Raw genomic sequence first — 13,467 nt, 5'->3', positions numbered from 1 at the left:
CCTTCTGCCCTCAATTTCAAAATTGAGGTTCCTTTGAGATTCCTTCTATCTTGTATTTCTGTTCAGTGCCTAAACAGGTGGATGACACTGAAAAGACAGGCACTCCTCCCTTGCAAAAAGTTTTTCAGAGAAGTAGCAAACTTAGATTAAGTCTCATTGACTGTGTTTTAAAAATTCCTTATTCTCGTTGATGTGCTGCTCCTTCAGGAAGGAATTGGCATTTCTTGTGACTGAGATGAGAGATCAGTTTAGATCATTTAGGGTTTTCCTGTAGAGATAGGAGGCACAAGACGCCCCAGTATTGTACCAACCTTTCAGCTGTCACAGCTGGTTTAATGTGATTTTCTAACCAGAGGGAATTTTTTGACTCTTCCCACATGGACATCACTGTACATTGCTATACATTACCTGAGATGTACCCAATACAAATTCCTTTACTTGGTGGTAGGGAGGGTTGGGTGGTGTGGTCAGGGTACCTTTGTGTGTTAAAGCAGACACAACAAACCACACATGACAGGTAATAGTCACACTGCCCAACTCACTGCAGGAGGAGTTTGTCACTGCTGTGCTGAACACCGTAGATAAAAAGCCCAGAACAGAGCAGAACAGAATAGAATGGGACACAATAGAGCAGAAGCCAATGAAGGTTACAGCAACCTCACACTGGTGACTCTGCTGTTGTTGGTCAGTCACAGTCACAAAGCATTGCAAAGGCAACAGTAGCTGCCTGCATCCCCTTTTCTCTCCCGCCCTACACCAAGCACACTGTTAACATTATTTCCAAAGATCTAGTTTGTATTCCTAGACTTAATCATTTCATGTCCCCTGAATGCCTCTATTTTTATTGTATAAAAGAAGGGGAGACAATATTGTGTCTCTCAGGCATCTTTCTGACTTCATTTCTTTTGATGAAAGGCTATTGATTCAGGTGTGTTTGAGTGAATCTGTGAATATACTGCTTACTCAGGAGTTCTTTAGCATCATGAAAATAAATGTGAAATGCATTATTGTTTTCCTTATGCAAATAACTGCTGAAATAGAAAATTGTTCTTTTGTCATTTGGAAAAAAAAAAGAACACCAAAGAAACAAACAAACCAACAAAACCACTTTAGTGATAATACTGTTATCAGGAGTTGTGTGGTAGAATATTTGCCTTGTACCTCCTAGATTCCATTTGTCTGCTGTCAACCTATACCTGCTGTTAAGCATTAGACACTTTAAAAAATAGAAAAAGATAACACAAATTATTCACCATTAATTCTTTAAAATGAGTCACTATTAAAAGCTTAATTGTTTGCTGAGAGGGTCCAAATTAGTGGACTTTGCAAGATCAAACAAAATTGAAGATATTTGTCCAAATTAAAATGGAAACATGCATCCAGAATATACCAAATGAACATGGATGCTCCTGTAATAATAATTTTATTATCTTCAGCTTCCAGGCCAGAGTTTTAATTATGACCCTTTATATCAGGGAAAACCATGTACTCAGGATTAAAAACCTATTTCTTTAACTAGTCTAGTTAAAGACTGTGGTTTGATATATTCTGTGCTACAACTTTTATAAAAACCAGAGAACACTTCTAATAACACTTTTCTAATTTCATGGTTCAGTGCACAGTCAGTAAAGATTTAAATAATTCAGAAAGAAAGCCTATTCTGTTTCTTTATTAGAAGTTTGAGTCAGGCAAATTCTTTGACATTTAATAGGTTTTTAACCCTTTTAATAACTTCTTATAATGAAATTTATTGGAAGTTGTTTTAAATAAAGGGTTATTATATTAGAGTGAATAGCAGTCAGTAGTTTTTTATGATTAGTTTTGAGACCTTGGCCCTGTGTGGCTCAAAGGATATTAAAACATAAAGTAGAAAAGAATGTTAATAGTCACCAAATTAACTGTGTACCAAGAAATATAGAAACTGTATATGGCTGCATTTTTGTCATTATGTGATCATACTATAAAATTTTGCAGTCAAATTTTGAGTATATAATAGCTTTAAAGGGGCTTAAGATCACTTACAGATCCAGTACTATATAAAATAACCTTAAGTGTTTTAATTTTTAACAGAATGATTTTGAAAAGGTTAGTGTAGTAGATTTAATAGGAGTGGGGGGTTTTATTATTTTTTGTTTAGGGTTCTCTTTACATGTGAGTTTTGTGCTGTTTAATTTTAAGACTGTTTTCCTAATCAAAAGAAATTTTGAATGATCCTTTCAATTTGTTCTAAAAAATGCAGTGGGTGTAGTATATAAAATACTCCTGTGTATAGCATTAGAATATTCCCCAAATACCCACTTACTTTAAAACTTAGTCTTTCATTATACAGTTAGCTGATACAGAAGAGAATTATAAAAATGAGATGATGAAAACACACCTCCCCTCCTCCTGTTACGTCGTGCTTTGAGTTATTCCTTTTAATGTGTTTTGAATGGTTCTCTGTGGTCCTTTCACAGTAACCTTGACTCTCATAAAAAATCTTTCTTTAGCACTTGTTCACTTATAGGTCTGCTAAAACAAGACTTGGTTGGAAATATGATTTCTCCTTTAACTTGATGGAAAAAGATGTGATAAATTGTGAATCTTTGGGTTTGATCACTCTTTGTTCATGACAGGACATACATACCAAGTAGCAATTTTAGTAAACTCAAACTTCCTGTCAGATTTCAGATCTCCAAATATTTGGGTCACTTTTTTGTTTTCCTCTGGTGTATAAATACAGATGTTCAAGTTATCTCAAGTTTTAAGCTCTCTCATGAAAAAGCATTACCACAGTGGAAAACAACAGATAAAACTGCATTATTTCCTTTTGATTCCCTTGCCATTAATCTAGGATCCTGACTATCAACGTGCATTGAACAGCCATGAGGTACCACTGCTTAATCACCTGTATGAACTGAATAAAAGGTGTCTAAAGTTGACATTTCTGTGGTTTTAGACGCTCTTTTAAGTTTGAATATATGGTTGTACAGAACTATAGAATATCCTGTGTTGAAAGGGACCCACAAGAATCATTTAGTCCAAGTCCTTTTCCTGCACAAAACATCAACAAGAGTCACACCATGTGCCTGAAAGCATTGTCTAAACAGTTTTGAACACTGTCAGGCATGGTGCTCTGACCACTTACCTGGGGAGCCTGTTCATCATTTGTATGATGACCATTGCTTGCAGTACTGTAACACAAAAAAAAAGGCCTTTTTGGTTTATCAAGTGTCTTGATCCTAAATTTATGTATCATTTCCCAAACACTATCCCTTCTTTCTTCTCTTTTGAAGCCTTCACTTACAGAATCAGTGATTATGTAGGAATTACTTTTTTTCCTCTCTTTTTCTCTTTTTTAATGACCATCTCTGTGTCACCGGTAAACATCTTGCAGATGTGCATTGGCTTATGGTAGAAGATAATTAAAATGCCTGAAATAAAAGCAGTAACATTTCTAAGCAAATTTCATAGCTTTTCAGGGGGTTAGCACAACCAGACTAATACTGCATTTAATGTAGTGTTATTTGGGAACAGAGAAACATTCAGATTTAATACAGCACGGGTAGTAGCACAAGTTTCCTGGGAATATAAATGAGAATACTACTATTAGCAGAGACCCCCTCTGCCTAGCAAAGAATGTCCATGGCACCTGATGACTCAGGTGGGTCATGCCAGTGAAGAAAGAAGGACACTGTGGGTATCTTCATAGATAACACTTAAGATCCCCTGGGGTTTTCTCCTGTTTTTTTTTAATTAATTGATTGAACCATAGCTTTGTGTAGTCTGAAAAGTTGTTACTCTCTAACTTACCTTGATGACTCAGACAAGAAACAAAGAACTGTCAGCCCCTTCTGCAGTGTCCATCAAAAATATTCACAAGAGCATTCAACTTGTAGAAAACTATGGAGAAATCATTTCAAGAACTGATGGTGATAACAGTAATAATGTCTGTTGTTCCTTAATACGAATTTTCTCAGAGTAGTGAGATATGTGAACTTTACTTGCTTCAGTGAGTAAGCCCTGTGTATTTCTCTTTATGTTTTAATGTTTTCATCTCCAGTGAATTATCTCCAGTGTTTCTTGCTTGTACATAGACCTGTTGTATTTACTTTGATCTGTTAAGGCAACCTGTCTTTCTTCTTTCATTTAGTGATAACATTTATTATAAATGAATCTAAATAGGGAGGGACAATTGGGACTTCTGCAGCTTTTCAGAGAGATGTTGCCTCATGGTGATTAATTATACCTAGAAAAATAACATGAACTATTTGCTAACAGCACATTCCCTTTGAAACTGCCTGTCTGATGCTTCTCAGAAAAAAATTACTTGCTTCCAAATCTACATTCTGGGACATTAGTTAAGAGTCCTGAAATTTGACTCTTTCTGCATCTTGAGAAGTTAACCAGCTTGTATCAAAAAGGCTGATAATTAATTTTGGAGTTTTTTATTGCTATGTGATACCTTCTGTGAGAGATGAAGGATTCTATCTGAATGATGTGTCAGATGAAAATATCTGTATTTTGTGGACTTCAGAGCACAGTCTTTCAAGAAATATGAAGGTTATTGGATATAGTCCAGAGGATAGCAGAAAGAATGATAAGAGGTGTAGAAAACACAGCATATGAACAGTCTTTCAATCTTCAGGTTTAGTTGTTTAGTCCAAAGAAGAAAAAAGCTGAAAGGAAATTCATAACAGCCTTCTAGTGTGTACAACTTTTCTGTAAAGAAGGAGAAAAACATTCCTCATGTCCACTGGGAGCAAAGCAAAAAGTAGTAGGTTTAAATTACAACACAGGAGATTTAGGTGAGACATTATGGAAAAAAGCCCTTTCCACTGTAAGGATAGTTAAGCACAAGAATTGCCTAGGGAGGTTATGAAGAGGTTAGACAAACATATGTCAGAAATGATTTAGGTATAGCTAATCCTGCTGTGAGATAATGTTGGACTAAATAACCTTTTGAGGTCCCTTCTAGCACTATTTTCTGTGATTCTGTGATTAGGATACTGTACTCACATTGTCCTGCCATGAGATGTTTCCTTACAGGGATGATATCACTGAATTCTGCACTGTATGCTTTGCTTTTTTTTACTGTAAGCTGATGGGGTGAACAATAGTCTGATGTCTAAAGCTCTTTAGCCTTGTTCTTAGTACCTCAGGAACTTTGAGCAGGGCATTAGAAGCTCATCTTCAACCAGACAGCCCTGTTCTGGTTTCGCACTACCCATGTGTCAAAAAAGGGCTTTGGTACACACCTTAGATGTAGGGACTTGTACTGTCTTTTAACTTGCAATCAAACACTTATTTGGCTAAATGCTCAGTTTCTGCTTATAAGCAAAATGCAAACAGAAAAAAAAATAGACATGAAAAGAAATGTATCATAGCTTCTCCATTAGTAAAACTAAAATAAAACCAGGCATGTTCTAAAGCTGAATATAATTCAAGTTGTGAAACATCCTGGAACTGACAGATGGAGAATGATATTAAGGTGCCAGATATTATCATTATTACCTCATCACAGAAACCATTGAAGACATCAGTTTAAGACTGTCCTTATCCTCTGCAACACTCAAAACTCTTTAACTTTGTTCTTCCATTTGGCATTCTGCCATCCATCAGGATTTCGGTTCAGCCTTGCATTCAGCAGGAGCATGTTCTCAGTATTGCCTCTGCATCCTGAATATGGCTCCAGCACAGCCACGCAGCCCTGGGCTTTGTAAAACTCCATCTGGAGGAGCAAGGGATATGAGGTTTCAGATTTTGAAGTAGTTTAGAAGAAATTGGTCATACATTTTGACAGAGTGTGTCTGATTAGTGTTACTATTCTGCAGAGATGAGGTTGTCACAGCATCTGTGACAGGGACGCACCATTATGCCACAGCAGTGACCTGAGTGTGTAGTTTTCATGGCTGAGTGTGTTCTTGAACCTACAGAGGAGGTGGGACAATTCTTGGTTTTGGTGATACTTTAAGAACATGAAAGTTCATGTTTTCCACAGTGTGATCTCACAGCTTTTTACATTTATGTGATTAGTTGCCCATTCCTACTGAAGGAATGAGCAGTTTCCATTTTCTTAGACAATCCCACTTTTTCACCAGGTAGAGGCAGGATGGGAGAAGGTAGGCTCTGCAGTGCGTGGTAGAGAGGTGAGCCAGAAGCCTCATCAGCAGATGTGAATCACGTCTGTGGATCCTGAGTGCCACAGCTCTGTGAGATGGACTTAGACTGTCTTGTTTTCTGCGGGCAGCTTCCTTAGGTGGGGGTTTCTGGCTTAGCATCTGAAAGAGAAAATGTACTGTTAAACAAGCTTATTTGCTGCTTACACCTGGTTTTCTGCAGGTAGCTTGGTATTCATCTGATTTAAAAATTCAGGAGAGAAGCTGAATTCATGTGAAAAGAAAAATACTGGGGTTTTTTACTCCACCACTTCATTTGCAGTCCTCAGAATTTCCCTGGTGAAGGATTCTCTTGCGAATATATATACACATTTTGTATTTTGTATGGGGATACATTCAGTACTGTTCAGTTGTTATATTATCTGAAAACACAGCCTATGTTCAATACTGGAGCTAAAATTGTATCACAGACTGTTTAAAAATATATGTTGTTTAAAGAAGACAAACACAAAATGTTCTGTATTGTCTTTCTGATATTTTAAGCTCTTAAAGGAGAGATCTTTTTAAATAATAGCAGAATCAGAGAATCACAGAATGGGTCATGTTGGAAGGGACCACAGTGGGTCATCTGGTCCAGGCTTCCTGCTAAGGCAGGGTCATCCCAGAGTACATGGCACAGGATTGCATCCAGATGGTTCTTGGATATCTTCAGTGAGGGAGACTCCACAACCTCTCTGGGCAATCTGTTCCACTACACAGTCACCCACTCCCTCGCACAATAAAAGTTCTTCCACATATTTAGGTAGAGCTTCCTGTGCATCAGTTAACGCAGTTGTATCGTATTTATTTGAGGGAAAGTAATTAAAATGGTAGTCCCTTCTCTGCTTTTAGAGATAGATAATTTTGAAGTTCATTCAAAATAAGAGTTAGGAGTATCATAAACTGGTTGCTACATTTCTAGAGTTCATAAAATCATTAGGATGCCTACCCTTCCTAAAAAGCAGTCAAGCCTTTCCAGCCTTTCCTGGAAGGGTTTATTCTGCACCACCAGGTGCCGCCCCATGTAAACCCGAGGGCTCAGCGCCTGCAGGGTGAAGGGTGCCTGGGGAAGGCACACACCCACACTGAGTGCTGCAGACAGGGTGAAGGGAGGGCTCTAGGGGAGGGTTTTGCCTCCCTGTGCCCAGAACATGAGGGGCTGTGTGGGTTCCCATCCCTTTACTGTTTGCCCCACGTTGGCCAAGAGAACCTGGAGACCCCCAGTGCTGCTCCACTTTCCCCAGCTGCTGCCCAGCTCAGCAACTGGATCCAGAGCAAAGTGTCTGAGCAGCAGTTACAGCTGCATGGGCACAACTGTCTCGATACAGATTGTCTGCTGGAGGCAGAGATAATGATGGCTTTCAAGGCTAATATGCTTGGCAAGGAGGGAGCTGATACTGGAGGGAAGGGACCAAGAAATCAGTAGTAATTTAAAAATATAAATGTCTACCAGGATTCAAATTTCAGCCTTCAATTGATTTCATCCACTGTGCTCTCTGTGCTCATCTCCTCCGGTGCTTTAGTAGTCATTAAATGAACTTGGAAAACAAGTTTATATTGATAACTCTTTTTACCAAAAGCTATTAATTTCTAAAATAACATAAATACAGGTATAATTGTGATGTCACATTGTCAGAAGCCAATTCAAATGCCTTTCAGAGACACAAGTACATGTAAAGTGGTAAGTATGCCATAAGTAATGGTACTATTAGCTTGATTTACTGCCAACCAGTCACCTTTATGAAAATCAATCCCCAAGCTCATAAAATAAAATATCTCCCAAAAATTGGTACATTTTTACACTGTCAATAATAAGAGAAAAGGTGCAGTTATGGCTTTATCTTTACTTTTTCCTATGTGTTACTGGTTGAAAGGTATCTTACAGATTGCTGTGATATGTGGGAGTGTGTATATGAGCAAGAGATAGGTTATAGAAGTCATGAGCTATGAAAAGATTTAAAAAAAAATAAAATCTGAGTGATCTTTAGACAATTACAATGACATGTCTAACAAAGACTGTCAGTAGAATTAATGTGGCTATGTTAATATATTGAACCACTAACACATGTCCTTATCATAATGGAACTTACACAATGGTAGCTTCTGTCAGATTCTACTTTATACGTACACACGTGTTTTTTGATGCACAGAAAGACAACTGTACCTATTTCATTTCAGCTCTGAATTGATACTTCCATTTTAAATCACTCACAGAACATCTTAGCTTAAATCTGAGCTTCTCTCGGAAACTCTTTGCTATTTGTCGTATGAGTATACTGAAAAGAGGTTACAGGCAATCTGCTGAGGTCTGTGTGTATGGTGCATTTGACCTCTGGACAAGAAAGGGGCTTCATCCTCCAGTGCTTTTAATTCTTATCCTTGCAGAGGCTGAATCTGTTGCTTGCATTCAAATAGTATGTCTTGTTAATGCTGAGAAGCAGTGACCCACATAGCACAATGGATTAATTTGTCAATCCTGCGATTTCTGAGCTTTCCATTCATATATATGTCTTAGCAGTAAATCGACTCAGAAATCATTTAATCAGTCTATCAATGCATCCTTCTTGTCAATGGTCTGAATCCTGAAAAGTCCAGTTTCTCATTGGGCAGCACCAGGTAAAATAGATTTGGACCCAATACTAGATACTCAGACTAAAAATTCCCTGCAGCTCCCAAATGGCAACTTAAAACCACCAAAATCCTAAGTAAAAGAAAGCAGGATCTGGAAATTATCTTGAATTTTGAGGATGTTATTGTTCTGGTCTAGGTCTGAACTTCAGAGTGCAAAGCTGTCCCTGTTTGTTAGCATTTCAGAAATACTCTACAAAGAGTTACAAAAAGCAGTGCCCTTTTTTTCCCCCATGAAAAAAAACCTGAGCTTTCATTGCTTTTTTTTGCTATTTCCAAGGGCTGAGGCTAGATCCTGAGTTCTTCAGAACAGTCAGTGTTTTGCAAATGTCAATCATATCCTTACTATGTTTATTTTCAGTATTTACATGTTTATTTAAGTACTTGCCATTTCCTTTAAGCCTTACATAGCCAATCAGGCCAACCGAGGTCTAAAGGAACAGAACACTTTATTAGTGATATGCTTAATACAGTTTTTTTCCTCTTGTAGATGCAAGATTTACGGAATACAGAAGGAGCCCAGTATAGTTCCCATCCTCAGATGGCAACCATGAGGCCAAGGGTTCAACCTGCAGATATTAGGCAGCCAGGAATGATGCAGCACGGGCAGCTGACTACTATTAACCAGTCCCAGCTCAGTGCACAGCTTGGTTTGAATATGGGTGGAAACAATGTTCCTCACAACTCGCCCTCTCCACCTGGAAGCAAATCTGCAACTCCTTCACCATCCAGTTCAGTCCATGAAGATGAAGGAGAAGATAGCTCTAAGGTAGGCTTAGATGCTAGGATTGCTATGTAAATGGTGGATATTTTTAGGACCTGCTAAATGGATGATATGGCCACAGTTATTAAGGTGATACTTTATACATGATTGGTGGTTCACTGAAGTGAATAAAAGGTTATGAATACAGAACTTACAATATCCAGACAATTCTTCAGGCAGCTTGAGTAAATTGCATCATTCCTCTTTGTGAGAGCAAACTGGAATGCTGTTGAACACTGAAAGGATAGTCATTCCTTTAGGACTTTAATATAAGGGTTGAGTTTTCTCACTTGCATAGCAGGGATGTTTGTTCCCAGTTAAAGATCAAGTTACTGCTATAAAAAGTATGAACAGTCTGTGCAATATGCTAGTCTTTGCCACTTGGTCACAGGGTGAGTAAACAGAACATCATAGCAACCAGAACAGAAAGATCCTATGAACTTTAAAATCCTTACCTTGAAAATCTGGAAGACCCTGTATGCATTCATACTTTTGAGAGGTGCTGACACTTCGTCATGACATGTTTAAGCTTCATTTTCATGTCAGTGCAGGAATGAAGTGATAAGAGAAATTTACATAATAAATTTCTTTAAAGGATAAATGTCAATCTATATAGCAGGTTTTGCATACAAAAATCTCCCAAATCTCCCAAAATCCTGAAAACCTCCCAGAAATACACAAGTCTATTATCTTAATTTTGCAGACAGAAAAGCTGAGACACAGGAAGCCTGGGACTTTGTACTAAGTCATCCCTTAAACCAGGAATATAGCATGTTGAAACTGGGGACCTCCTTAGCTCTGTTTTGTGGTCACTAGAAAAAGGCAGTCCTGTTAGAGCACTCCTGCAGTGCAGAATGTGCCACATGCAGTGCAGTGTGTGCCACAGACATGTCTGGTAGGGAAAAGTTGCAGACTTGCAGGGAATGTGAAGAAAACATATTGTGAGTCACTGAGGAGGTATAATCCAGTCAAGAAATGTGAGTCTGATTTGTTTTAACATTATATTGTTTTTCATGCCTCGAGCTATAAAATAATCATGTAATTGGAGACATATGTTTTACTACATTTTGAATAAGTTCTGATTCAAAAGTTTTATTTCAGGACATTCCCCTGATTTCACAAACTTTAGGTTTTAAAAATTACTGAATAATTCATACATTTTAAATGAGCACTTCCTTACTGAGGGAGACTTTAGAATACAGCTATGTAAAAATAATTCCAGGCAGCCTTTACTTTTTCAGAATAATTTATTTGCTACTGCTCTTGCATTGCTAATATTTTTACATTGCTGGGAGTGCGCAAGATGCTCTAAACTTCTGGAGAAAATATCCATTAAATAATTTGGATTTTCTTTCTACTTCTATCAAGTATTTCAGGTTTTTAATCTATATTTTTCACGTACCTTTTCACTGTAGCACTTTGTGCTAACAAAAGTGTAAGGCTGTGGTTTAAAGCAAGCAGTAGTTGTCTGATGCTAATGTTTTTAATAGAGAAATACAAAGCACTGCAGACTATTTTCTTTGTGAAAACCAGTTTATATAGCATTCAACTTTTAATAAGGATGTTACTCTCTTTAAAATTCTCTCATGCTTAGTCTAAGCAGAAAAAGATGACAAATGGCACAATGCATAACACAAAATTAAATCCAGTGTGCTAAAGTAGATACATTGCCTTAAAATTATATTTATAATTTCACTGCTAAGAGAAAAGTTTAAAAGGATATTACATTTGGTTAATATTGACAGAGGCTTAAATTCTTCTCCGTCAAGTATGGTTTAAACAGCAAGCTTGATGGGGAGTAGATAATGCTATACATGTCTGTGGGATTTCTTAGGGCTTTGTGAAAACACCTGAGGCTGGCCACCAATGGAGACAGGCCATGGGCTGGCACACCTGATCCCATGCAATGGTTCTGTAGTTCCCTCTGTAAAAGACAAATAATTAGCCTGAGTGTCTTGTTGTACTTGAAGATTTAAAGCTCTCCACTGTGTATATTTTTGGCACATTGCTCTTCCTGGAAGCTGCCAGCGAGTGGACAAGAATACTCAAAATAAATCAGTTTTCTGTGAAGATCTTTCTCCCCAGATACAACAGTATTACATTTTGTCAGAGTTGCTTTGGAGGGGCCTGTGAAAGTTCTCGCTCCAGAAATCCTCTTCCAAGTGAACGAAGGCACTGGATGGGGACAGGAACAGACCAACTGTTCTGTCTCCTGTGAGAACACCTGTCTTTTAACTGAATATAACTTTGTGAAATTTGGATTCTTCTCTTTGATTTATAATCTATCATGCAGATGTGTGGTTTTATTTAATAGATCAGGACCAGAGCTCATTAGCCAGTCCTTTGCTAGGAATGCACATGCTGCAGTCATGGGGTTGCTGTTGGAGTTCACTTTTTGTGCAGTCAGAGATGTTTCTGTCATGAGTGCTGGGTAAAGACCTCTCTCAGTTTATACCAACTGAAATGTGTGAAAGAGAAGCCACTGGTCTTTTCATAGCATATTTGGTAGAGAGGTCCCTAAAAACTATACCCACTTCTAGCTAGAAAAAAAAAAAGCAGAGATTTCAATATCCTGTTCATATTCATAAGTATGGATTTATAGAAAAACTATGATGGAAGGTGCAAAAAATACATACTTTACATACACATTTGGACTAAAAGTATAGTTGTTGCCCTATGAACAATTTCCATGAATGAAGGAAATGACCATTTCAGCTCAATATGTATATTCCAAATTCCAGTATTAAACTTTACAAACTGATGTAATTGTTCGTGTACTGAGCTTCATGGATGCTCATTCCATGATAAATATTCAAATTGTTGTAAGCCTTATCCAACAAACACAGAACTAATGGCAGCAGCTGCTAAATGTTGTTTGGCAATACTCATTCTCATAAAAACTCTTTCATATAGGCTGTTCAGACTTCAACTGTCCTATATTCCCTTGCTCAAAGAAAGGGAAAGGAGCTGCATTGTAGATGGCTCAATTTCCCTTCTTGCTATTACTCTAAAAGCAGGACAGCTGAGGTTGCTTGACCATGAGATCAGTGACAACTGTAGCATAGTTTTAAGGTTGGATATACATTCAGGGAGCTGGTAAGACCATGGAACTGTGAAATGTAGCCTCAGACTAAGGGTATTGTCTCTGCAAAGAGTGCACATCACTAAGGCTCCTTAATTCTTACAAATCTCACATGTGGGGCTATCGTTAGAAGCAGAAAAAAGGGAGAACTTAAAAATTAGCAGTTGTAAGTAACTATAAAAACATCCTAAACAAAGTCACCACTTAGCACATGCCTTATTTTGACCATCTCAGCATTGGAATGTTATATTTATGTAACTCTTGCCATAATTCACACTGTTGAATTGTTAAACTTGTACTTTGTTATTTCCAAGCATAATTGTGAGTTGCTGGAAGCGTTACTGGTTTGTAAATAAGTATTTCTTCATAGATGGATAACAGGGTCTTCTTCCGTGTTAATTTGCATATCACTTATGAGAGAAATTCAAATAATGTATTTTAGAGGAAAGATAGCAAGAGGACTGCAAGTAGCAAGAATTAAATAACAGAAATACAATTACTAAAGGACTGCTGCAGCATATTCTCCTTATGTGGCAGAGGTTTTACAATATTTACTTTATATGATAGGAGTTATAAGTGGAATTCTGTGTTGTCTGTTCAGCCTATTATGCAGATGGTGCTTGATTAAAATCTATTTTAAACTACAGCGATTACTGCAAGATAGTGTGCATAAAACAGCTCTCCTAGCTCCATTAAAGGCTTTGGTACTATTGCAGTTTATTTTAAATATGCTTATAGACATTTTCCAGGTTCTCAAGGGACATTTAGATATCAACGATGTGCCTTACTTGATAGTTTTAAATCCTACACTAGATATTCTTGTGATCTATTACGTGTGCAACATGGTTAATATACAC

At 37.6% G+C, this 13,467-nt stretch overlaps 1 protein-coding gene across 7 annotated transcripts in view; it reads left to right on the top strand.

The window, feature by feature from the left end:
• Nucleotides 1-13,467, top strand: part of TOX (thymocyte selection associated high mobility group box) — a 219,195-nt gene that overhangs the window by 164,952 nt on the left and 40,776 nt on the right. For 6 of the 7 annotated variants that reach the window (XM_030944218.1, XM_030944222.1, XM_030944217.1 and 3 more), the window contains one exon: nucleotides 9,256-9,534. The exons of the other annotated variant lie outside the window; for it this stretch is intronic. In XM_030944218.1, coding sequence (XP_030800078.1) covers nucleotides 9,256-9,534 — 279 coding nt within the window. The remainder of the gene's footprint in view (nucleotides 1-9,255; nucleotides 9,535-13,467) is intronic. 7 annotated transcript variants of the gene reach the window in all.

The sequence above is a fragment of the Camarhynchus parvulus genome, chromosome 2 (genome assembly GCF_901933205.1).
Source record: "Camarhynchus parvulus chromosome 2, STF_HiC, whole genome shotgun sequence".
NCBI lineage: Eukaryota > Metazoa > Chordata > Aves > Passeriformes > Thraupidae > Camarhynchus > Camarhynchus parvulus.
Note: the sequence above shows the minus strand (reverse complement) of the source record. Positions and strands in the feature narration are given on the sequence as shown.